This window comes from Macrobrachium nipponense, chromosome 9 (genome assembly GCF_015104395.2).
Source record: "Macrobrachium nipponense isolate FS-2020 chromosome 9, ASM1510439v2, whole genome shotgun sequence".
NCBI lineage: Eukaryota > Metazoa > Arthropoda > Malacostraca > Decapoda > Palaemonidae > Macrobrachium > Macrobrachium nipponense.
In genome coordinates, this window is record NC_061110.1 from 25369591 (window position 1) to 25397475 (window position 27885).

Genomic DNA, 27885 nt, shown 5'->3' on the forward strand with positions numbered 1-27885 from the left:
CAGTCGTATAAACGTGAGCCAAGTGGCCTTCACTCACTTACTCGGCTATGAATCTTAATCCATCTGGGATTGCGCTCTAGTCTTTGTACTTCTCACAGGTGTGGTCAGTAAAACATCTGAGCATGCAATTAGGGCTGAAGGAGGAGTCAGTTAAAGGTACACCAAACATTTAAAAGAAAATTCAATATCCGTGAGATTACAGATCTCTCCTCACCGTAATTAACAACTACTCTGAAGCGAGTTTAAAATCATAACAAAAGCAAATTCATACAGAAAATCGTCCTGGGTAGATGAAAATCTTTTCTTTCAAAAGAATACAACCTTAAGTTTGTTTGTTTGTATGAAATTTTTACGTTGCATGGAACCAGTGGTTATTCAGCAACGGGACCAACTTCTATCACTAGAAATACATATCTCTAACCCCTCAATGGAAGTTAGAGATATCGAACTTGCGGTCATCGAGGAATACGACCTTAAGAATTTTCCAACGGCTGCTTGAGGCTTAAAAAAAGGGGGGTGGGGTTGGGGGGGGGGGAAGTAAAGAGTAACTGCACTGTAGAGGAGAAATTAACTGCCTATTGACAGCAGTCACCAGCACTTCGGCCTACCAGATTTTGTAAATGAGTTGCTCAGGGCACATACGTATATAGCATACTAAAGTTTCCAAAAACCTTTGCCGCATCCCTTTATAATGCCCAATCATGCTAACAGCGTTTTCTTTAAGACTGGCCCCTACATTTTGAAAAGTTTAGCCTACACCAGTGGCTCCCAACGTGGGGTGTATGTTTGTTTCTTTATATAGTGCTTTACATTGCATGGCACCAATGGTTATTCAGCAAAGGGTCCAACGGCTTTACGTGACTTCCGAACCACGTCGAGAGTGAACTTTTATCACCAGAAATACACATCTCTCTCCTCAATGGAATGGCCGAGAATCGAACCCGCGACCACCGAGGTGGGACGCCAACCACGCCACGAGGCGCTCAACGTGGGGTGTATATGCCCCAGGGGGGTTAATTTGATTTTTAAGGGAGCCAATTCGAGAATGTTTAAACCAAATTAATGGTCTTTTAAGCTTCCTCCGCGTCAATGTATAAGAAATATCACCACAGGGGAACCAGGATTTTTTAGGTCGTTAGGTGGTTATGGCCCAAAAATGATTGGGAACCACTGGCCTACAAGCTTCACATAAGCACTGCAACACCTGATTTGTTATTCCCTCACCGGTATGGCTTTTCGTTTCCAGATAGGTTATAAAGAGTTTAATAGGCTGTCTATCTTTGAAGCGCCTAAGTAACTGATCGATATGCGATAAATTTGGTGCTGAATCAACTGAAAACAAAAATAACCAGATTTTACTTCGACAATGAGCGCATAGATCTTTTGTGCCATTAGTTGAACGAGTTCCTCACAGGTGGTTTTGGGCAGGTAGGAAGGATTTCCTTTACCAGAATTTCCATATTTCGAAATGTGGGCTAGGTAACTTACCAGATTCTAATTTTGTTGCATTCCCAAGATTAATGTATAAATAATCAACCTCAATCATTAATATTATTACTTTTACTTCTGCCAAGGAGGTTGTGCTATTGTCAATGTGTTTTTTTTTTTTCCACTGGCGTTGTACAAAGTTTCCCCTGCTTTCATTTGTGTGGGAGAGAATTCTTTTTTATTATTATTTCATGATCTTGGTTCAACTGCACCATTTGCAATATTTCACCATATATGGCCCATGAACCATGGTAAAATCGTGCTCTGGAAGATTTCTGCGGTGACCCCTTCCCTTGATGCTCAAGCACGTGCTTATTTTGCTTGTGTTTGGGTAGGTACGTGGGATAGGTCACGGTCCAGACCGCGGGTAGATATGAAGTGGGACACAACAGAAGTTAGGTGCGCCTCAGTGGCGTGGTTGGTATGGTGTTGGCGTCCCACTTCGGTGGTCGCGATTTCGATTCTCGGCCATTCCATTGAGGAATGAGAGATATGTATTTCTGGTGATAGAAATTCACTCTCGACGTGGTTCGGAAGTCACGTTAAAGCCGTTGGTCCCGTTGCTGAATAACCACTGGTTCCATGCAATGTTAAAAATACCAAACAAACAACAGAAGTTAGCTTTGAATACGCCAATCATGGAGAATGTGAATTTCCTGAACAATTGATTCCTTGGTAAATCTAGGTAATAACTCCGCGTCGGGTATTTCTTTGGAAACTGCAGTTTTCTATAGAATTTGGGTTGCTTATCAAGAATTTGCCGTTATTTTTCGGGGGTCGACTGTAATTACATCCAGGGGCTAGTACTAAACACGGCGAAATACATTTGACGCCCCAATCCACAGTGGCTGTCGTATTCGCGGGAACGCTCCTTGCAGTCCGTGCAGAGTTATTGCCTAGAATTGCCAATTCCTTTCTGACCTTTCTCAAACAGCTATCATTCTCGTTTTTCCTTCCAACTTTTTATGGATTCACCAAGAGCCGTATATATCGGCTCTGGATTCACCCATAGGAAAACCTCCCTCTCCAACATCACCTGACTCACGTCCTCCCCACCACCTCCGCTGACAACCCACTATCCCTCTTATCACCTACATTCATAGTGAAATAATCACAAAAATACTATACTTTCATATTCTCCGAACTCATTCCCTTCCACTTGTCTCATTCCTTGTTAAATCATCCAACTTTCTCTCCTTAAACACATCATATGTCATGCATTTGTTTTTTTCTCTGATACATCACGCTAGCTTTGCTGGTTCACGATAATTCGGCTTCAATGCCAAGTGCCGGGGCACTTTCAGGATTAAGTGCTTTCGACATTGAAAACGATGGTTGGGGTGGTTGGGCAGAAAGATTATATATAAAAAAGCAAAATAAAGGAATTAAATAAAAAAAAAAGTGGATGCAATTAGGGGCCGAAAAGACGCATTGCAAACCACCCTACACAATGCCTAGAACGACCTTGTGAGGTGCACTGACGGTACTGCTCTCCAACAGAAACACTTAATTTATAGTACTTTACTCCTTCTCTGAATGAATGAATGAATGAATGAATGAATAGGGGGGAGGGGGGGATAGGATAGGATGGGGGTTCGGTTGCAACTGATTTAAACCTCAGAAAGGTCCCCCGGAAGGAAGTGGAGGTTATTGAAGGGATAATATGGCGTCGAAAGGAAGGTATAAGGAGAAAGGATAAAGAATGGGACAGACCCGTTTGTCTTCTTTGCTTGCTTGTATGGTGTTTTTACGTTGCATGGAACCAGTGGTTATTCAGCAACGGGACCAACGGCTTTACGTGACTTCCGAACCACGTCGAGAGTGAACTTCTATCACCAGAAATACACATCTCTCACTCCTCAATGGAATGGCCGAGAATCGAACCCGCGACCACCGAGGTGAGAAGCAAACACCAAACCAACCACGCCACTGAGGCGTCTTCATTTTATGTAATGTAGTGTTTGTTGCATCTTCTGTATTGTTGTAGCTCGACTACTGCAGAATCATTACTAATTTACTTGTATTTATATATTGATTTTACTAAATTTGGTTTTGCATGGTGAACGCTCAATTCCAAAAGTTGAGGCTCCAATTGGATCATGTTCCCCCCCTCCCCCCCTCTCTCTCTCTCTCTCTCTCTCTCTGGGAGGGGAGGGGGGACTCAAACCACGTGTTGTACATTGTTTTTCAAGTGCATTTTGTTAGTATTATTGGTGTATTCGGGCTCTCTGGATTATTCCAATATAAATAACGGAGAGGAGGGGTTGCAAACTCCATGCTGCCAGCCAACTGAAGCCTTTCATGCCACTCAAAAGTAGCGAGGATACTATCACTTCCTTTCCCTCGAATTCCACCGGTGCTTTAAAGAAGTCTTTGTCAGACTCACGTGTCATTCACCAATGGGCAATTTCTGAACAAGGAATCCAACGCCCTTGATTTGGCTATAAAAAGTGACCTGTTGCATTTCGTTACCCTGGACCTAACAAAGAGGAGGATAACATCAGTTATCTAAGGGTTATGTCCTTCAGATAACATCGGTTATCTATGTCCCTCCCTAAAGGATTCACAGCCCCTTCATGTGGTATGGGCATTAGAATATCAAACCACTGGCACTTCCTAGAGCAACAGTGTCCTGTGAGTACAGCTTACTGTCTACCACGGCAGTTATAGCCAGTTAGCTGAACTGCATATACGATACATACATATATACACAAATATAATATAAATAATATATACATATATATTATATATATAATGTATATATATATAATATAATACTATATATATTATATATATATATATATATATATATATATATATATATATATATATATATATATATATATATATATATATATATATATATATATATATATATATATATATATATATATATATATATATATATATATATATATATATATATGAGAGATATTCTATACTACTATTATCCAAAAACACATTAATTTTTTTCCGAAACACTTCCATATTTCACACTGCAGTGTAAGACAACACGAATGTCTGTAACTTACTGTATCGACCTGTGTGTTATATCGGTGTTCCTAAGAGAGCCGACCTCGGAAAACACTTACGATGGCACTTAGTACGGTACGAGAGGAAACACGTGTGAATCCGAACGACAAGAGAGACAAAAACACCTTCACCGTTCAATGGTGACTGCCGCTATGGTAAAGTAGTCTGACTCTCCCTCGACGAGAAGCAGTGTAGCCAACACTCGGTAAGGCGAATTCCGATCACAATGCTTGCTTTGCCATTATCCTCGTACAATTGACATGTATTTCTGATTCTTCAGTTATTGTTTACAGTTGACAGATTTTGCACTACATTTTGTATTCGTAAAACTGAAAGCATGGTTCGTAATGATAATAGAATCATGTTTGTTTGACTTTGTGGTAACATCAAGGCGTGATTCGCCCTGCTTACTTTTCAGCTTCCAGCTGTAAGATCGTTGTTCATTTTCACGTCATGTGTCGTTATCGTTGCTTTACATTAAGCCTAGTTTATGTCACCACGAGCTCTTAGTCCTAGAACAGCAGTAATATCCATGTGTCTGCCGCTAAGTCGTTAAACGCCCAATGGTGCTTGTTAATCTGTATTGATTTGCCGGAATAATTACTGTAACAATTAGTCTAGAGACACTAGGATTTCAATGAACGTTTGGTTGAAGCATATGTGATACCAGGCATCGGTAGCGATCTGTACAATTAAAGCAAAATTTTTATCATGCGAACGCGTTGGTTGTGACATACTGTAGAACTGCCTAATACATTTAGCAAGCCAGTATGGTTTGCGTCCGTGATAGGTATGGGGAAGCAGTGTTCGAGAGCAAGATGTAGAATATGTTGGCCATGCCTTAAGTATAAGTAATATACAGTCAAATACTTCAAATGACAAACACATATTCTAATAAGTAAGGAAACTTTAACACGCGACTATAAGCTGAACACCAGCAAAGAATTCAACTTCATCTGATAAAATTGGTCTCTACCACCTCATACATGTCAATATACAAAATATCCGTGAAAATCCAAATTTTACTTCTTTTTAATTACCTACAATCGTAAACATAAAATCATTATTGATATAATAAAACATCAAAATGCACTGTGTGCTATTCGTTTCGAGAATGTTACTCACTCAACAATTTTATTTTATTTTTATTTTAGTATTTTTTCTCTTGCATGGCATGGAGCACCAACCTGTTGCTTGCGAGCGCAACTGCGCTCTCCATCTGGCTTGGCACCGCAGTGCTCTTTCGCGGCGGTTAAAATTCGAACAGCAGCTCTTTTGTAGGAGCAAGTCAGAGATGATGGAAGACTTCCCGCCAGTTACTGAGTAGATCAACTGATTATCAATTCATCATCCAGGCACTGGTGCCAGTGTTTGAATGTTGTAAAGTTGAGGAAACGTTCATTTTAAAAATTATTTTTAAAACGTTTGTAAGGTATACATCCGATTATGCGGAATGTGGGTTTTTTATTGCAGCAGGCTTGCGAGATGCAGTGAAATACAATAAAACAGAGAGAGAGAGAGAGAGAGAGAGAGAGAGAGAGAGAGAGAGAGAGAGAGAGAGAGAGAAACTATCAGCTGTTTGCTCTTAGTTTTTATTTCATGTTCACTTCATTCCAATTTTGCTTCTGTAGGAAGCAGTTCAATAAGTAAAAAAAACTATGTAAATTTTCCTTTATGATATCAGTGCACACTCAATGCAATTTGAAGTATATGATTCAAAGGGGCAAACATCTCTTACACATTGAATGTGAGACGTGTAATATAAATATTCCAAAGAATATGGTAAATCCTTTATTCAAAAACTTTAGCGTGATTTTTGCAATTTTGCTACTTGAAAGTGACAGAGAGGTTGTGCAAATTGTTTTTTTTTTTTTTTTGTTTGGAAGATTTTTCATAGACTGACTAGTTTTCTATTCTTTTATTCATTATTAGAACAGATTCAATGAATTCCGTAACATTTTATCTTCAGCGATAAACATATTCAATTTATAATACTAAGTACATAACTACCCTGAAAACCTTAGAGCAACTTAACATCATAAATAGGTTGGGAACTCTAGGGTTTACATACATTTCGAAAGCTACTGATAAACAAAAACCCCAGTTGACTATCATGATTTATTTTTCAAATCTTGTGAATTATATTTTCAGATTTACAGAGATCTAACGTCTATGAACTCACATTGACTGCTATGAAATAAATCAAATAGTCATTAGAGGAAAGTCAATTAAAAGGCGTGAGAGAAAAAAAAATATGGCGAGCGTTAGCAGATTTAGAACTGCTACATCGATGTTCATGTATCATCTGCAACCAAACCACATATTATGCGTATACTCGTATAGCATAAATAGCGGGGGAACAAGAACGCTATCCTGAGGAACTCCAGGGACTTGCGTAAAAAGCTTCCAGAATCGAACCACATTCTAGCTCAGGCACCTAATCGGCAACACAACAGTCTCCCGTAATCACACAATACTCTGTGCTGCATTTCTACGTAGGACTTCCAGATACCGTAATATGACCATTCGCTCTAACACTTTTGCTTACCCATCAACCCAGCTCATTACGTGTCATAATCCAAAGTATCTTGAAAATTACATCTCACTAATGAATCCCAGCTCGAACCGCTAAACAAATACGAAAGAAGGTAAAACTAAAAAAAGAGAAGACACGGTCAAAACTAGCCATAAAAAGAGCCGATATGACCACACTTTACAACGAGTTTAAGCTACAGTCCAGAAATTTATTCCCGACAATAACATCAAGGGAGGCTCCAGTTTATATTATGAATGTAATATATCGTTAAGCATAAGAAGAACAATGTGGGTAAAGTCACGTTATTGATGAAAACAGATTTTACATGCACTTTCCGCAGTCTGGTAACTAAATACCTTCCAGTTTCGCGTGCATGAACTGTATTACAAACATTTTAAGACGTCAGTAGAAACAAAAAACCATTGAATTTATTCTTTGAACAATTATTTTTGACAATCCAAGACTCAACAACCTAACAATATATAGATAATAATCAATAAAAATAAATGAGCAGGCGTTTTTCTCAGTTTTATTCTGTGGGACTGTAGTAATATTTTTATTGCTGATACTGAACTCCCTTTTCATTGTAAGAGAATACATTTAAACGCAAAAAAAGTTTCTCTTATGTAACAGAATGCCTTGTGAATTGTGAGCGACATTAACCCCTGGAAACAGGGCATTTAAAGAGGTGACAGATTATTCATGTAACTAGGGCAAAAGGCATTAAAGTGCATGTGAGTTATAGCGATGAGTGAGGTCAAAGAAATGTAATCGCTTCGCCACTCCACGTGAAAAGTTTTGTTCTATCCTAATGATACCTCCTCTTTCCTGTCTATAGAGATAAAGTGTGGGCAAGCAACTTTTTTGGGCTATGCTTCAGTTTGGGTAAGTGAACTCCTAGATCCAAAGAGATGTGAACAAGACTGTCGCTTCTAATATTATCTATTGTAATATAATGTAGGTTCTTCATGTCAAATGAATCACCGTATCTTGATAATTAATTACTGGACATGAATATAAGCTCTCGTGTGTTTTAAGAATGAATTGATGGTTTAATTAATATAAAATAAATAGTTATCAGTGCTGATTAATATTTGTTAAAAGTAGTTTGCCCGATCTCACTAACGCTGCTTCTCTGTGAACATTCATCCAGTCCATACAAACCTATAAATTCATTTACTTATCCTCATCTAAAACTCATATGGTAACTACTCGTAATCTATTAAAATTGAATATTTATATATTCTAAAAACCTCTCTTCTGTGAATTTAAAATCCCCATTCGATTTTAAAACATCCTCCCTAAGCTTACCAGGTATGGAATAGTTAACTCTCATCCCAGCGATCAGAAAGGAATTGTCTTTAGGGCCAAAGGGTCCAAAGAGTAATCTTAAAATGGTTATGGCTGACCGAGGCATTATGCGTGTTGGATACATTCCCAAGTGGCACATTTTCATGGGAGAATTATGTGGTGATATCCATCGTTTTCCGGAGACTCAAAATCCTCTGTCACTTGCTTTTCAACAGTTAGGAATGTTTCCATAAAAATTAATGGCACAGGAATAATTCTTTGTGAGTCATTTGATACTTAGTACACAGTGACAAACTGTCTGCTCTTTCATTACCTGCCATACCTGCATGGGTTCTGGCAACCCCTACCCACTCTCCCCCTAAAAATGACTACCTTCTACTCTACATCTCTATTCCCAAATCGAGTATAAGAATTACCCCCCTATGGACGTGCTGTACTTACGGAGGAACTAAAACCCTTAATTTCTTTTTGGGATAAACTAAGATTCCTTTCAGGGACTACCAAGTTAGCACTTAGCTGATTGAAAGACTAGGGATGTGCTGCATATAAAAGCCACTGGGCTTAACATCAAATAAAATGGTACCAATAGAATGACAAAGTCTAGTTTGAAGCAACTGCCCTGCTTTCTTGTACATAGCTGAAAGTTTTGAAAAAGTGATACACATCATTTCAAGTATTGAATGTTTTATGTTAAAATTTCATATGTCGCAATCTTGAATGGTGTTTCTGGCAATACTGTGTGGAAAAGCCTTAAAAAACATATCTTAGTGATGCCATCAGATTTCAAAAACCTACAGCCTCATAAACAGCAATAAAGATAACAGAATTCATGAAAAAAGACAAAATATAAATCAGAACATTTGATGCAATAGCAGGTATTGACAAGGGGGCTTAGCAAAAACTAAATGTGAATTGAAAACAGAATTGGAAATAACGAAGGGAGTGAAGCAAGGATACGAGTGATCAACAACTATTTTCAAATTGAAAAGAATGATAAAAAAAACTAAAAAAAAAAAAGAAATGTGTGAAAGTGAAATCGTTAAAAATATGTCCACCCTTCTTCATAAACTGTGAGCTTGTAATAACTATCGATATCGAGAAACCCAAAAGAAATTAGAAAAAAATATTAACGAACGCATATAGAAACCGTGGATTGGAAATAATTAGGAAAAGGTAATATATTGTTTGGTTTGTTTTATATTAATCTATAATATGAACAAACCAGAAGATTATATGTTTCACAAACAAAACAAGAGAATGGTGAAGAAAACAGAAAAGCTAGCAAATTTGGCCCACTTCTGTGGCAACTAAAAGCTACCAGAAAACTTCAATTGGAAAAATTATTGAAAAAAATATATAGCGTTGCCACAATTATTGTATGGGACGACCGTGATAAACTTAACAGAAGTAGGGATAAAAAATGTAACAAATAGACAATGTCACTGGAAGGACAATCTCTGGAGCTCAAAAGTATTGTAACAGCACAGGAGAAATAGGAATGTTGGGGAATGACGACTGGGATTGCAGGGGGAAGACCGAAATTAGTGGATGGTAGACAGGAAGGAAGAAATGCCTTGTTTATGATATTAAAAGAAATGAAAGAGAATGAATATAAATGGATGGGTGAATGGCAATAAGTGATGAATTAAATTCCCAGAGACAAATAGCAGAAACTACATGCGACTAAGGAGATTAAAGATAGTATAGTATGAAACATAATGGTAAAAGGTGGGAGGAGGAGCTAAAAGGAAAAACCATTTTTGAGATGTATACAGAAGAGGAGGAGATAGAGGAACAATTTGGGACAATAATAGATTCAATGATAATGTACAGGGCGAGATCAAATTCTTTACGGCTGAACGACAAATAGACGTCAAGGCGAAATTAGAGTGCAGTGCAGGATTAGAAGACTTAGCGCGTTTTCTGTCTTATTGTTATGAAGTAATTGAGGAATAAAAAGAAATCAGCTGGATTGTTTTTTGCTTGTTCAAGAAGAAAGTAACAGAAAAGAAAAGATTTGATGTACTAAATGTGAGAGAAAAGAGAAAAGTTTACAAGAATATAAAAATGAGGGGATAACGCCGAAAAGGTAAAACCCTCCTCCTAAATTAATTTCTAGAGATGGACTCAGCAATCTCCGTCAAAAAGCCTTCTTTCAAATAGCCTTTCAACGACGTGGCAGCAGTAGCAGTAAAACTTAATATGAAGTGACATTTTGTAGCTATGAAGTATTTTGTAAAATAGTATAAAACGCTGCAAATAATGTAAAATTCTGCTTCAAAATCATCCTATGAACAACCTATGAAGTATTATGTAAAGTATTATCAAACGCTGCTTTAGAATCATTCTATGAACAGCCAAATAATTAAAGGTTAAAAAAAATTGCAATCAAATCAGCGAAACGGGGAAAAGGAGAAACGTTTGTTTACATTCGCGTGAAACCTACCGTATTGGGTATGTTGTATATTTAAATAATGAGTCTCATTTAAAATGTTGTAACAGAAATGTTGCAAATAAACTTACACTGGGAATAAATTTGTGACAAGAACGTGCCTAATTAAACTGTAATAATATAAACCTTAAAATACCGTACAGAATTTCAAGATAAACCTTGAATATTTGTTTACAAAGTGAAAGCATTACTTATTCTTATCCTTTATTTTATTGAAGGTGGTCAGTGGAGTGGAGTAATCTTTGACACCAAGGTTTATTAACAGGAAAATAAACGAAAGAAGTTCGGTGGACATTTAATGTTTCATCTACTTAATTAAATATCTGCGCGCTAGGTTAGGTAATATCATTCAGATTTTCATTTAGTCGTGTTATCTTGAGAATACTGGTGTTTAATTTTTTTTGTTTAGTATTTTTCTGAAGGTAGTAGCTTTACCCAAGGCCAGTTTCCTATACTAGTATTGCATACCCAAGTATAGGTACTACCTAGGTACCTAAGCTAAGGGAACTGCATTTTGGTAATACTTGATGCATTAATTTTCTTTTAGATACTTCAACCATATATAGGATTTCACATTGCATAACCTGTGTTGTGTGCATTTCTTACCACTGTATTTACTCCTACCTAGCTAGAGTAGCTACTACTACTACCTACCTATAGGTAGGTACCTATTACTACTATTCTGCAGTGGCCTAGACTATGGCAGTTGCGGTTTTTCTATGCAGTTTTACCTCCTTCGTACTAAACACGGCAAAATAGGTAGTACATTTGACGCCCCAAATTCCTGGTCGCTTTCGTATTCGCGGGGACGAACGATGCGGAATGCTTATCTAGGTAGAAATACCAGCCTTGTTTCTGTCAATCTCAACTGGCCCCATTAGGTAGTACCTAGTACTACCTAGCTATTTGAAGACTGAACCAAAAATTAATTTGTCAGTTTTACCTTGGGGACTTCAGTTGGAAACAGCTTTTTGGGCAGGGGAGAAAACATAGCCCAATAGAAAGGTAGGCAATGCATTCAGCTTTTTGAGAAGGGAAGAAAACATAGCCCAATAGAAAGGTAGGTATATTCAGCTTTTTGGCAGGGGAGAAAACATAGCTAAATAGAAAGATATGAAATGCCTAAGTCACAATATACTCAGTCAGAAAAAAAGGCACAGGTGACCTCATGCAGGTCGATAGTGACAATTACCTGAAAACATATAAAACAGGAATACCCATTGCACAGACAGGGACTAACCTAAACTAGGCATGGCTCATTACTTAAGTTGCGGGTTGCACCACCACCTTCCCTGACTTAGAATGCTATAAATTAAAAAGCAAAATATAACCTAGGAAAATACTTAACCTAACTTTCTTTAAATTAACCTAACCTTTGGTCCCCACAATCTTGAAACCTAAGCTGACAAAAAGGGATAATCCCTGCTGGTTTATCACTTTTTGCCAAAGCCTTAAGAGAAAAATGTACTTCCATGACCCCAACTGCTTTGATAGCCCCATCTTTTGTGTTACTGCCATTTTATGGGGTCACTATTTCTCCATGTCAGAGAGAGACTTTATAAAAGGCTGCATGTGAGATGTCCAGTACCATCCGTCACTCCACAGCAACTCTTCTGTGGGTGCTGTTATACAACAGATTGCAGACTTTCTTGTCTACCTCTGCCAAGACAAGCTCCTTTGTATTATGTAGTGAAGAGCTGTTGCTTGGTACTTTCCCTGGTGTTCCGGTTGAAACGTATGGGGCTTCACAGTCTCTCATACTTTCTATTGGAGCATATTTAGGATTGGGATCTCTCATTTTTATTTGTTCCAAAGTTCTTAGTGAAGACTCAGACCTGTCAGTCCCTTACATGATATTTGATTTTTTTTTTTCCTTACCTCTAGGTCTTTGTGGGTGATGATTGTGATCAGGTATTTTTGTTTCATGTTAGGATTTCGCTGTACATATGTACTGTGTTAGGCCTGAATGTAGAAGATTTTGTTAGTATTGGGAGGCACAAGGAGGCTTTATCTAGGTCATCAAGTGGACTTAAGAGTTGTAAGGGGCCCACCTGGTCTTTGATAGTGGCCTATCCCTTGCATTCAAGGTAAATTACTTGGTGACACAGGTACTAAGGGCTGGTGTCTTGTGCTGCCAGACCACCTTTACTGCTTTAAACCTCAGGACATCACCCACAAATACTTGGATAACTTCTTAGGACCTTTGGAGGTTACTCTACACAGCTGTGTAAACAAACAGTGGGAGCACCAGAACAGGTGTACACTGTAAGGCTTGACACAGAGGGTGACCATTTTCTATGAAGAAGGCAGATTGCTTACCTAAAGGGTAAAAGTATTCTCAAATAGTGGAGCATGTGTTGAGAGCTTTAGACAGCAGAATTAGGTTATTGATGTACATATAATGTGTTTGTGTCCAAACAAATGCTGATTACCCTTAAAATTTGTGATCTCAGACTCTCACACACATTATGATTAGCTGGTTGACATTATAGGCAAATTATTTGGACTTTAAATGATGATGTAGATCCTTAAAAGAAACTTTTATCGTACACCTATCTAGTAGTGCATTAGTGATACTATACATGAGTAAAATAAATTTGCATTTATTTCATTTTTTTTTTTGGAGGGGGGTGCTTTTTAGTCTTCATGGTACACTATAGATAAATATTAATTTGAATTACTTGTATTTTTATGTATTTGATGTTTAGTACAGTAGTACTTATACAGTATTTTACTTTTGTTAAATCTTTTTCTTGTTCATTCTTTAACAGATGTGGGAAGACAGTCCTGTACTCTCAAGATGACATCTAATTTGACCTTCAGTGAAACAGGGCTTTGTCTAGTTTGTAATAAAGACACATCATATGGCAATGCTGTCAACATCTACTCAGGTTTAACAAAGAGAAATGGCAGTATACATGACCAGATATCTGATATTGTGGGCACTAAAGACATTACTGAGGCATGTGAAGTATCAGAAGTTATATGTCATATTTGTCTGAAATTGTTACTCGGCATTAATCACGTTGAGTCAGAGTTGAAACATTTAAAATTAGAATTCCAGACCATATTTCAGTCAGGTGTTCAGTCAAGAAAAGCAAATACAGTGAAATGTGTTGGTTATTCAGAAATCAAATATGATGAACCTCCCAGGAGTGAGGTTGAAAGTAAAGATGAAAAAATCTCCATAGATTGTGATGTTAATGAGAGAGATTTTAGGACGTGCATATTGAAAGCTGGTGAGGACTGCATATATGATGCAAATATTGTTGTTAGCAATATTAAAGAATCATTTCATGTTGAACAATCTTCAATCAGTGAAAAAGAATCCATCAGTTTAGAAGATAATACTCAGGAAAATATAACGCATAGCAAGCAGTGTGATTTTATCCAGGTAACACAAGAAAATGAGGATGAACTACAGAAGGAATTTAGCCATGCATTGGATTTTGTAAAGGAAAGTGTAAAGAAACATGAGATTAATTGTAGTACTTCAGATTCAGATCAGAAAGGAGATAACCACAGAACAGTAGACCTGTCTAATATTCCAGGAAATTTAAATGACCTGCCTACTTCCCCTAATGAAGCTGAAGATGGTTTAGAAGGAAACCTTAGCTTTGACTTTGAGAATTTTGAGACCCGTCTTTGTTCCACTGACACAAGTGAAGATAATACCAAGAAAACTGCAAATGCAGGGCCAAAGAAACCTAGGAGAAAATCAAACAGTGCAGGTACAGCTATTATTTGTTTATTATCATAAATTATCCACCTCATGTTTATGACCTGATGCTCAAGTTAGTAGTCCATATAGTGTAGAATCAAGGAAATTGAAATTTGTTTTTGAGGTGTCACTTGGCTACATACATATATAATACTGTATCTTCAAAATTGTGTTCTTACAGCATGCAAACCATTAATTTACTTATGGTAAACTAACCAAACTTATGTGATTTTATCAAGGAAGGTCAGCAGCTGACAAATTAATGTTTCATTCTACTTTCACAGCAAGTACCCCTCACATAGAGGTACCATGCACATACATATACATATGTACCTGCTAAGGCTTAGTTTTCAGTGCAGACCTGTAGGTGATAGCTGGACAAGCAGAATGCATTATCTCTTCATTTACTCAGTGAATAGTACAATGACTATTCTTAGGGTAATTTTAAGTTATATGTAAATTGTTGCCTAATTTATGTTAAAGCATTTACTTGTCTACTCAGCACTGTGCTAATGTTTAGATTGAATGACCCTTTCCATACTGTGTATTACCTGCAAAGTGTGATCATTATAGCTTTAGTTATAGTTATGATAGCTATAGTCCTATTTATTGTACTTATAAGTAAAGTTTATAAATTTATATTTCTTCCCTTACCTATTATATATCATATGTAACCTGATGGCCTAACCTGAGATAGCAGCAATTTCCAAACTCTTGGTCAACAGAAGAATACCCCATGATATTTCTTTGTGTGTCTGATATCTCATTAACCCCGGCAATCCTTTATCCCTACAATTTTGATCATTTCTATCACTTACACTCTTCTCACATATAACATCATTTATGCATATCATTTCCCTCAGTACTACCTTTGGACACACTTGTAGTAAGTGCCTGTACCAGTAATCTCATCACTGTTATAGTGTGCCTTGTTTGACATTTATTAGCATCAGCAAAATGCACATGTTATGGATTAGACTACCCACTTCAGCCATATGATTTTTTCATGTGCTCTGTCCCCTCTTTTAGAGATGCAGCTGGCAATGACAGAAATGGGTAGGTAGGTACCATCTTACTTCTTACCTCCTACCTTATCTAACCTTTATATCACTTCTGGGCCATCTACCTTTCACCGTTATATGCTTTACAGGTCAGACATGTGCCAGCAGACGTTACCAGATTTGTTGCTGACCTACATTTTCAATTCAGCTGACAACATGGCTTATTTAGAGTTATGGCAATATCTAACTGAATAGATAACCACTTTCTGGGGGTTATCAAAGGCAACAGTTTGCGTAATGTAAACATTTCAACATTTTATTTCTAAAAATATAGGTATGTTTATATATACAAATCACTGCCTTAAGTTGAGGTCCTCCTCCCTTTTCAGCTGAGTGCATAGTCTCCTTCCTAAAAGGAAGCTTCTTATTGATGGGTTAAGAGAGAGATGTAGGATTGTTATGGTACTGAGTGAGCTATCTCATTATTGAGCAGAGCAGTGTTGATAGTTTTAATATATGGTTAGAGAAATAAAACTTGAAAACCTACAATTAGACTATTTAAGGCCCTGGTTTCTGTGTTTAACAAAATTTATTTTTTTTAAATCATATTTCAAATAAAAATTCAAAGTGCCAAGTAATTCATGGCAGTTATATATTTTTTACTCTGTGTTTTTATACAAATAGGTAAACCAGTAAAGAGAAAAAAAGTACTGAAAGATGGAAAAGCTTTACCTGATGCTGGAGAGGCTCCTTCCAAATCCTTCGGCAAAGTTGAGGGTTGGAATGTGGATGAAGAACGTCATGAGGAATACAAACATGTGAGATTGTATTTTAGTTGATTTTTCTAAATTTAATGTTAGTGTGATACTCTAAATATCCCTAAATTAATTCATAGTCCTGGACTGATGTAGATTTTCCCTCTAAAAAACAAATATACCCCAAATTTATATTTAAATACTTAAAAACATTTGTTAATATTGCATTTAATTATATTACAGGTACAAGGACTGCCAAAACTGAATAATGCTTTTAATTATAGTACTGTTACAAGGACTGCTAAAAACTGAAATATTAATGATGTAGATAATATACAATGTTCATGTGAAGATAGTGGATTCAAGGATGATTTTCAAGAATACAATGTAGGTAATAGGCAATTTGGATACTCGTAATGATGATAATCTTATTAGTAATTTGGAGATGAATCTTACCTAGTATTAAAGATAGCTTATGTCTCTGCGCTGATAGGCGAGGAGATAAGTTTTCTTAATAGTAGGTAAGTACATATCTACCGTAAATAGTAAATTTTATTATGAAAATTTATATAAAACTTTGGTATAAATTTAGACCCATACCTATATTAATAAATTAAATTACTACTAATATAAGAAACAAAATTACATAATTATTATAGTTCATATATCCATAAACTTTCATATAAATTTAATATATTATTGGACAAGTGATGAAATGGAAATGAAGCTAAATCTGTTATGAATAGTTAATAATACTCCAAATAACCCTCAGTTTACCATCAATTTAAATAATAAGATTAGAGATATTAAGAGTGCATGAAATACACAGTTCTTGTACCATATTTCATTCTGTCTACCTATATTACCCATAGATTAAAGGCAGGTTGCAGTTCTAGATGTACTATATAGAAAGAACAAATCTTTAAGTCCATAAAAAAGCAAGAGAGGTTGTAATTTTAGTTAGTAAACTAAGGAAATAAATATCAAAAGCAAAAAAAACACACACACACACACAAGCCATAGCTGATGTAGTTCAGACCAGGACTTTGGACCAGGTAGTAAAGTTAACTTTTAAATGCACACAACCATCACTGCTACATATATCATAGTACTATTTAGCATTCAAGTTTTTACAGAAATTTTATACATACGTATGCGTATAAGGTAAATGAGCAGGTCCGTACATATAATACTGTGCTTGACTAAGTTTTGTGACACGTGTGTAAGCTTTTCTCAGTTCAGTATTATGTGGTAATTGTGGCTTAATGGTTGTGGCAGTAACAAAAGTCTCATAAATAGCAGTCAGCTAGATATTTAGAAGTTAATTCAGGGCATTCATTTCACATGGGTGAATTACTTATTAGTTATTTAAGTATGTAGTTTAGCACTTTTTAAGTGATTATATTTTAAGAAAAGTTGGAAAATATTTTCTTGACCATTTTATTGCTTCTAATTGTATTTTGCTCTTTGTAATCTGACTAGCCAATTGAATATAATTTTAAAGAAATTGGAAGTAGCTGGCCATTTCCCAGGACAACTGTAGGTGGATCAGTGGTCAGTATGGATTAGGTTTTATATATTTATAGAAATTAGACAGTTTTCGGTGCTTTATACTTTATTGTGTTTACATCAGTAAGTTACAGCTAATTCTTCCGGAAACACTTGAGTACCATAAAGCTGTTTCTATCTGTTATTTGTAATTTGATTGTATTATGCTATATATTTTTCAGGATGAAAACAGAAGAAAGTCCAGCAGATTAGGCAGAGAAAATTCTTATGATCTATGCAATCAAGTACTCGACAGTTCACCAGAGACTGTAGAACACAGAGTGATGAATGGAGATACATATAAATATGTTTGTGATCAATGCCCCAATGTTCGTTACAGACATAAAGCAAAACTTACACAACATTTCAAACTACGTCATAAGTATCATGTTCATCAGTGTCCTGGTTGTGATACTGAGGTAAGTTATTTTAATCACTGTTTTTCAAGTCTAAGATTCATACATAATAGATCTGATGCAGTCAGATCTAAATACAGACTTTTTTTTATAATAACTGTAGCTGCCTCTTTAAAGTGTTGACAGCCCAGTATTTTTTAAATGTACTATAAGCAAAGTAAAGGTTCCTTGATGCATCATTTATACCCAAAGTTGTTCATACATGGGACAAACCATCGGTCTTAACAACAGGATAATCCTCTAGCACTAGCTAGAAACCGGTTAAAACAATCAAAGATTGTAATGCAAGGAATCTGTGGCATCTGGCAACTTGTGACATGTCAGTCTGTCTTTGATTTATGTGTGCTTTGCTTTCAGTGTGTGTCTGTGTGTGTGCGCGCGCGTGCGTGCGTGTGCCTGCTTGTCTTTTATGATGGATTCCACCAAAAGTTCAGGCTCCATCAACACACGTGTCCAGGCGTTCCAGGATTTCCATGTTTGAGGTTTTTGGTGTCTTCCATCACTGCATATTTTAAGAATTAAACTCATTACAACAGAATCAACACAATATGATAGTTATATTAATTCATTACTTGACTGTAATCTAATGAAAAAATGCACAGTACATTACTGTACAATCTATAAATGTGCACTCTTTGATTGTCTTTCAGAAAATATACTGTTAATTTAATTTTGTTGGTGGGGATTGTGACAAAATGACAAAATTACAATGCCAAAGTGATGAGATGAAGCAAAGTAAATAATATTGGTCTTGTGATGGACAGGCTGTGGATCAGAATTCTGATAATGCTACATTAGAAATGTCATCTGTCTGATTTTGTTGATCTAGGAACACCAAATGATGAAGAATTTCTAATTAGAGAATCTGGGATTATATCAGGTCACAGTAGATGAAGCTTCTATGGTTGATATAGGTGCTGATTTGAAAAAATTGGTAGGATGATGAAGTTTCTCTCTTCCAAATTCATTAAAATTTTCTTACAAGGATTATGTACATGATTTGGAAGTACATTTACCAAAATTTAAATGAGTGCTGGGGTTGTTTAAATACTTCACTAGATTTTTGTTATTAGTATTCACTTTACTGGGTCTAGTTTCTCTACCTTCATCTTTGATGACTTAGTAAGTTCTCCAGTTCTTTAGTTATCCAAGATTCTTTATAGCCTTCAATATTTTCTTTGAGTCATTTTTTGGAAAAAAGGGGGTCCTATATGCCATCAGGTATGTTAACTAAACTAAGAGTATTAAGATAGTAACAGAACACAAACACACATGCTTTCAACTTTTCCAGAAATTTATAAAATAATGAATTCAAAGAGTGAAAAGTAGCCTAAGTAAAGAGAAGAGATTAAGTTTTATGCTTTATGTGGTTTTACTACTCTTCCTTGTTCACAGACTTTCTGTCTGATTTTTCATCTCGTCAGGGTCTTCAGTGATGTCTTTCCACCATGAATTTCTAAGTTTTTTGATTGGCATTTCTCCTGGTTCTTCTATTTTACTAGTCTGATTGGACCTCTCTCTTTACATCACATGCCCAAATGATCTTTGAGACCACAGCTGTTTTTGAGCTGTTGGACATCTCATCTTCTAGCTTCCTCGTCCCAGTACACCCCAGCCATAAATGTCAGGATTTTCTAGTCACACTTCTTCAAAATCCTCACCAATTTCATGGTTAGGGTCCATGGCCATGTTATATACATATAGAAGTATAGGTTCTAATGCATGTCACTCTTTTGTTTTTACTAATGGGACTCTCTTATTTACCAGTAGTGTAGTCAAATCTTTTTCCAACTTCATGCAGGCTGCTGCTACTCTTTTCCTTACTGATCTCTCAGTATGAGGATACAATTCATCATATATACATGGCACAGAATATTGTATATATCGATCTCTCAGTGTGAGGACATAATTCAGCTTTATATGCATGGCACAGAATATGGTATAGATATTGCTGCTTTTAATGTATGCTGTATATTCTTTACCTGAATTTAGTTTTCAGAAGAGTTGCTAGAGTTAAGATCTGTTCATTTTATATCATAGAAAAAAAGGTGCAACCTGTACAGTTCTATCATACACAAAAAAAAAACCAAATGGCACACAAGCTTCCCAAATTGTAATTGGTAATAATTATCCTGGACAGTTCAGTAATTGTCATAACTTTTTTTATCATGTGCCTTCAGTAATTATCATAACTCATTTTATTATGCGCCTTCACTCGCAAAATGCAGTTTTTACATAACAATGATTTGCATCTATGTCACAGGAAGATTGATTTCAAGCTTTATTTAATTGTTATTATATTATTAGCATTGTTATTATTATTATTGTTACTGTATTATTGATAAGAAATTCACAGTTTTGTGAAAAACAATGTCTAATAAAAATCCACAATTACACAGTAGAATACATTACATTTGAAAATTTTGCGATATAATTGTGAGTTTTTATTACACATTATTATTATTAATATTATTATTATTACTATTACTATTAGTTAATTCCAGTTACTGACCTTAATCTTTGAACTTAATATTTATCAAGTATGAGTACAGTTCATTTAATGGGAATTCATTAGAATTTTGTTGAAAGTTACTTCCATGTAAATCTCTTTTTTTTTTTTTTTTTACTTTCAGGAGACAAGTCAAAACTCACTGGATCAGCACATCATTAATAAACATCCTGACTCTCGCTTTTTTGAGTGTAAGTATTGCCACAAAGCTTTCAGGACGTATCGTTACTTACATTTTGTACATATTAAAAGATGCCACATTGGTCTCCCTGTTAAATATTTTTGTGATAGGTGCCCAAAGGGATTTGTAGACAAGTCATCCCTAGATAATCACAAGTACACTCACTCTGATGTCAAGAATTTTTCATGTAAATTTTGTGGCGCCATGTTCCATACCCCATACAGCTTGAAAGTCCATGTTAACATCCACACACAAGAGAAAAAATATACTTGTCCAATATGTGGTACATCTTTTCTTCGTCTGTGCAATCTTATTGGTCATAAGAAACGTGCGCATCATTCTCGGGAGAAAAGATATGTGTGTGAAATTTGTGGTACTCAGTTACATACAAACAAGGATCTTGTTAAACATCAGGATACTTGTCATAATAAAGGTAAACCTTTTCCTAGTGACAAATGTGATAAAAATTTCTCTAATAACAAAATTTGTAAATCTCATCTAAGTGATCATTTACAAGATGAACCTTTCAAGTGCCATTGTGGAAAGGCCTATATGAATAGATCTCTTTTGCAACATCACTGTAAAGTTGTACACAGAATGGAACCTGGTCGGAACGTTACAGTAAGCAATGGTGTTGTAGACACGAAGGGTGATGATGAAAAAAATGAAGAGAACATGGTAGTGATTACTGTTAAGGAATGTAGCCCCCCTGCATTGTATAGAGTGCAGACAGCCCCTTCACATGAGATTTTTATTAGTGGTGAAATCCCTGTTTCACATGTGGACAGCAATGCTTTGACTAAAACTTTGACAACAGGCCAAAGTGTTGAGCTTCCTTTGCTTCATTCTCCATTTGGGGCATTAGGAACAGATAGAGTAAGTTTGAGTGCTCCTATACTTTTCACATCGCTTACCACAAATCCATCAGTTGCAGTCCATCATGCACAAGATACAATATCACAAGGAATACTCCCTTCAAAATTAGATCCCTCCATGTCTCACATAACTAGTGGAGTTCAGGAAGATTTTTCTTACCATGCTGGCTCTACTGCCACAACAGCTGACGCAGAGGACCAAGATCCCCTGCAAGTCTTGCAAGAAGAGACTCGAGAATCTCAAGCAGCAAATCCTTTGGCAACTGAACTTTTAGAGCTGCCTGGTGTACATGCAGGCAATCCTAATGATGTTCCAGTTACTTACATTACAGCCTGGCCTTAAAATGATAACACTGTTTTGTTGTAGTCATGTGTAATTACCTGATGTAAATAATATACGCATAATCAATATTGCTATTTCATAAGTTTCTTGATAATGTAATTTCTGGTCACAAAAATAATTCTCAAAAGTGCTTCTTGGTGTTTTGAATGCTTTGGAGTTGGTATTACTTTTTGTTGATTGCAAACAAGGAAATGTAACCTTCAGATATAGTACTATTTGCATAAAATTGAGCAATTGAAAACCCACTGTACAGTGATGGAGTGTAGATGTGTTGCTGAATAACATCAGGGAAGGGGAGAATTATATCACAATCCTCATATTTTTGTTTTCCAAGAAAAAGTTAATTGAGTGATTACTGTGATATGATTTTTAAAACAGATCAGTATTTTAATATATGAGGGTTGACCATAAAATAAGGTTACGCGGGATCCGGCAGCACTGGCGTGTAGCTTGGTTTCCCCTCTCCCAGTCCCCCCCCTGCCGAGCTGTCTGCGACGCTCAGCCTTGGCTTGGCAGCTGTTAGAGATGGAGCTCCCACTCGCTTCTCCCGCCAGGTTTGAATTATGCTCTGTGATTAGTTTTTTGTGTGCAAAAAACACTATGCCGGTGGACATTAATTCCCAACTGTGTGGCCGGTGGACATTAATTCCCAACTGTGTGAAGTCTACGGAGGAAAGTGTATGAGCGTACAAGATGTGCAAAAATGGTGCAGAGAATTTAAAGACAGACATACAGACGTCCATGACATTTCAAAACAGGAGAGGGGCTGAAAGAAGAGGTTTTAAGCTACCTTTGCGGCATGGCGGGAGAGTTCTACGATTCAGGCATAAAGAAGATGGTACACCGCATGCAAAAATACATTGATCTCAAAGGCGATTATGTTGAAAAATAGGAAAAAGTCTAAGCTTTCCAAAAATGTATTATTCAATGCCAATAAACATTTTTTCAGTGTGAAAAATCTTTGGGAACCATATTTTACAGACAACCCTCGTACTATCATCATAACTAAGTTTGACATACAATAACGAAACCTCTTATTTCACATATCACTTGCTGTGTAATCAGTTATTAAGAATGTTATTCTTGAAAAATGAAGAGACTACATCATTGCCCCAAGTGAAACTTCTTCAGCCGGGGGAGACCCTTACTCACTACGTCATCATGCACTATCTCTTTGCATGGCTAGCCACTGACCAGATGTAGCTCTTGTATGTACCTGTGCAATATTCATACCTTTTCCCCTTTATTTCACTAAAACTCTCCTTGAAGTTAAGTGGATATGCCTTTCAATACTTTCTTTCTTTAGTGGAAGGAGTAATTTTTAATTTGTTAACATTCAGGCACGTGAAAAGATCCAGTGTTGGTTGCACCTCTGAGCTTTGGTTTTGGTTTCAGTATCATCAGGCAAATTGTATTTTGATATGAAACCTTGTAGATGAATGGACAAGGTTTTATGCACAATGTTACCAGTTAATTAGGAGGACTCTTTATGTATATATTCAACACACCAATATATGTTGTCATTGTTAGTTGCCATGATAGGAAGAGAGAGAAAAGGTATTACAGTGGTCCCCCCCATATTTGCGGGGGATGCGTACCAGAACTTGGAACCCCTATAAAAATGCTTAAAACCTCCTATTTTGGTACTTTAATTAAAACTAAAAAAAAAAAACTAAAATTTTGATACTTTTTTTTAATACCTAGTTTTATCAGAAAAAGTGCATTTTATGATGAAATTGATTAAAAAAACATCAATTTGTGGATATTTCTCATAGAAAAATACAGCGAATATCTGAATTTCCTGCGAATAATGCGAGGAAACGTTCCAGAGAGAAATCCGTGAATGTGAGAGTCCGCGAATCCGGAGAACGCGAATATTGGGGGTCCACTGTACATCTCAAATATGCAACTCCTGTAGGTGGTAGGGTTAGAATTTCATCTGTTGTAAGTACGTATTGCCAGTTGAGATTTCTGTTATAAGAATAACACCTAAACTTATCAGAATTCTGTACATGTTAGCTACATTAAATTAATGATGATTTTATTGTCAGCCTTCCATTTTAAACGAGATACATTTTTAGACAAATCTCTGAAACTAAATGTTTAGTTTTAGAGTAAGGCTAAGAAATACAGTAAGTCCTCGGGTTACGCTGGTTTCTCGGACTTACCGAATTTTGATGTTTCGTGGTTACGAACGCGCCCCCATAAAAATATAAAAAATAATATTTTGCGTCGTTCCGTCTTACGCGGTTTAGCGTCGTAAGCAACGTAAACAAACGCGAACTAGTTCCAGGCGCACGGCGGAAGAATACGCTTTGTGGGGGAGAGGACGGCGTCGCTTCGCTACGCTCATTCCTCGCCCATACGCCATTTTGGTTGTTTACACTGCCTCTCTCTCCCTCGTGTTGTATCGTTTTTGTAACTTTTTGCTCTTTGTTATGGCTCCCAAGCGCAAGGCGGACTCTTCTGATGGTAGTGCATCGAAGAAAAGAAAGGCCATCACCATGGAAATTAAAGTGGACATTATAAAGCAATCTGAGAAGGGAGAAACGCCAACAAACATTGGCCGCTCGCTTGGCCTTAGCCGTTCGACCGTTGCTACCATTATCAAAGATAAAGAGCGCATCGTTGAACATGTGAAAGGATCTGCTCCTATGAAAGCAACAGTGATAACTAAGCAGCGTAGTGGTCTAATAATTGAAATGGAAAGGTTATTGGTGCTTTGGTTGGAAGACCAAAATCAACGGCGTATCCCAGTCAGCCTTATGGTGATTCAGGAGAAGGCGAAAAGATTGTTTGAAGTTGAAAAAAGAAAAGGGGGAGGGAAGTGAAAGTGAAGAGTTTGTGGCTAGTAGGGTTGGTTTATGCGATTTAAGGCTCGGGCCAATTACCATAACCTTAAATTGCAAGGTGAAGCTGCTAGTGGGGATGAGAAAGCAGGCGAGTGGAATTTCCTAAAAGCGTTGTCTGAGATAATTAAGGAGGGGGTTTATTCTGCTCAGCAAGTGTTTAACGTAGACGAGACAGGTTTGTTTTGGAAACGTATGCCTAACCGCACTTACATCGCCAAGGAGGAGAAGTCAGCACCCGGTCATAAAGCCAGCAAGGAGAGGCTAACTTTACTTTCTTGGGGGTAATGCTGCTGGCGACTTCAAACTGAAGCCCTTGTTGGTGTATCAGGCTGAAAATCCAAGGGCACTCAAGGGCATTTGGAAGGGTCAACTACCAGTAATTTGGAAGTCCAACAAGAAGGCATGGTGACACTTGCAGTGTTTGAGGACTGGTTCGTAAACCATTTTGTTCCAAGTGTGGTAGCGGTATTGCGCCTCCAAGGGTATCCCCTTTAAGGTGTTGCTAGTGCTGGACAATGCCCCTGGACACCCTGCCCAGCTGGGAGACTTCAACCCTAATGTCAAGGTGGTTTACCTTCCACCTAATACCACGGCCCTTTTACAGCCTATGGACCAAGGAGTGATTGCTTCGTTCAAGGCCTACTACCTACGAAGGACAATTGCTATGGCTTTACAGGCAACTGAAACCAAGAAGGACTTGACTCTGAAGGACTTTTGGAAATCCTACAACATCCTTGATGCTGTAAAGAACATTGCTAATTCCTGGGAGGAGGTTAAGCAAACAACATGAATGGTGTCTGGAAGAAAATTTGTCCTCAATTTGTGAATGATTTCCATGGGTTTGAGGACACAGTTCAGCTAGTTGTCAAGAACGTTGTTGCCCTGAGTAAGGAAAATCAATTTGGAGATGGAGGTTGATGATGTTACAGAGCTGCTGGAGTCTCATGGCGAGGAGTTATCTGCTGAGGACCTGATACAACTGGAGAAGCAGATAATAGAGGAAGAAGAAGAAGCACCCACCCCAGAGCCTTAAGGCTTTCACAAGCAGGACTTGATAAGAGGTTTTGCAGAGTTGCAGCAAGCGTTGTCAACTTTTGAGGCTCAGGATCCAACTTGGACAGGTTCACTAGGGTTTCCAGAGGCGTCATGGATTTGATGCAGTGTTACAAGGAGATCTTGATGAAAAGAGGTCGCTCTCTGGTTCAGACTAACCTGGAGCAGGTATTTTAAGAAGGTAGAGAGGCCTGCAGGAGATCCTGTACCCTCTACCTCAGCTGCCTCTGCTAATCAGCACCTTCTGAATGTTCTGCTAACCCGACTCACCTGCCCAGTATCTCCAGCACCTTCTGTAGGTTCTGCCTCACCTAAAGACTCACCTGCCCCAACATCTCCACTAGTATGTTCTGCCTCACCTCAAGAATCACCTGCCTCAGCATCTCCAGTACTAGTATGTTCTGCCTCACCTCAAGAATCATCTGCCTCAGCATCTCCAGCAACTTCTGGAGGTTCTTTTTCTCTTCACTAACCTCCCCCAGTCTCTCCAGCACCGCAGCTTCCTCTCCAGTGTGCAAGCCAATCAAACTAATAAAGGTAAGGAATTGTTCTCTCGTTGTTATTGATAGGTATTTACATTAAATCATGTGGTATTTTTCAATGTTCCGACTTACGCTGAAAATCGTGTTACGATGCATCGTAAGAACGGATCAACGTCGTAACTCGAGGACCCCCTGTATGTGGAATTATTGTAGATATATAAGATATTTTTAAAACACAGTATAGGATCTTTGTTGTCTATTTGGCTTTGTTGCTTATCAGAAGGCCAGAAGCCCACAGTGACTAAAACGTTGAGGTGGTATTGCTAAGAGCTATAATCAAGGGCAGCATTGAAGATTTTGATTGCTTATACTAATAGTGTAGTGCAGTTAAGATTTATTGGCATTTTTCCCTGAAACACTTAAATATTACACCTTCCTGTAGATGGCAAGAAAATTTGTTTAGAGAAACGAGAAGTCATCATACTGACAAATTAATGAGGGCATCCTGTAGTTTGGCATTTGGGAGAAAGGGTTGTGTGCTGTTCGATGGTTTGTGCAACATAAAAAGAGCAATCTTGGCACTGCTGGAGGTAGATGTGATAATGGCTTTATTTTTTTAGGGCTTCATCCTCACAGTAAAATTAGTGCATGTAGTCCTTGTAGAACAATTTTGTTTTCTCTTTGTTGTCATTTCCTTGTGCTGGCAGGCTCTTGTATTGCTTGTTTAGAGTTGATTTAGCTTCCTTTTAAATTTCAATGTTTAGGAAACCATCGTTGACAAGAACTTGTTTGCGCTGTCAATTTCACTGTTTCCTACCACATAAAACCATATGAGAGGGATCTCAGTGCAGAATATTTTATGATGTTCCTCTTGTACATGACCAGACACTTACTCTAGCCCTTTAAAACATAGGTCAGTGTTGGTCAGTTTAGTATAGATCATAGTGAAGCATTCCTCTTGGGTCTGGGTCACTTTTTATGTCAAGGAGATAAAGATTCCTCTCATGGCTCGGAATTCTCACACATTGCCTTTGCGAAAATTTTCAGACAGATATATCTCAGACTCACTATCATTCTTCTGTTTACCCCATGATATAACAGAAGTCTGTAGTCTTCTGTTCCATCTCACCTGCCCCATCGACTGATGCAATGATGCAGAATTATTTTCTTCAGACAATTTCAGACAATTTGGGTTTTGTCTTATATACATTTTGTCTAATTCGTAAGGTGTTCAATTATTCTTTAAAGAGTCCCTCCCTGATCCAATCCACAAGAAGCAGTTCTTCAGGCAGTACAATCCCTGTTTTCAAGACTAAAAGACTCCACCTT

The 27885-nt window shown here is 37.2% G+C and overlaps 1 protein-coding gene and 1 long non-coding RNA gene across 3 annotated transcripts in view; one reads left to right on the forward strand and one right to left on the reverse strand.

Annotated features, from left to right (window-relative positions):
* LOC135218480 (uncharacterized) overlaps positions 1–4700 on the reverse strand; it is a 530865-nt gene extending 526165 nt beyond the window's left edge. The window contains exon 1 of the long non-coding RNA XR_010315341.1: positions 4521–4700. This is a non-coding gene — a long non-coding RNA (uncharacterized LOC135218480). The remainder of the gene's footprint in view (positions 1–4520) is intronic.
* Positions 4701–11040: 6340 nt separating this feature from the next.
* On the forward strand, positions 11041–24318 carry LOC135218569 (PR domain zinc finger protein 5-like). 2 transcript variants are annotated; one of them, XM_064254957.1, is made up of 5 exons: positions 11041–11159; positions 13592–14551; positions 16227–16360; positions 18028–18264; positions 20895–24318. In XM_064254957.1, exons 2-5 carry the CDS (start codon positions 13621–13623, stop codon positions 22167–22169), a joined length of 2577 nt encoding a protein of 858 aa, XP_064111027.1. In that variant the 5' UTR covers positions 11041–11159; positions 13592–13620; the 3' UTR covers positions 22170–24318. The 2 variants fall into 2 exon arrangements, with proteins under 2 accessions (XP_064111027.1, XP_064111028.1); XM_064254958.1 differs by having other exon boundaries at positions 11051–11154.
* Positions 24319–27885: the final 3567 nt, after the last annotated feature.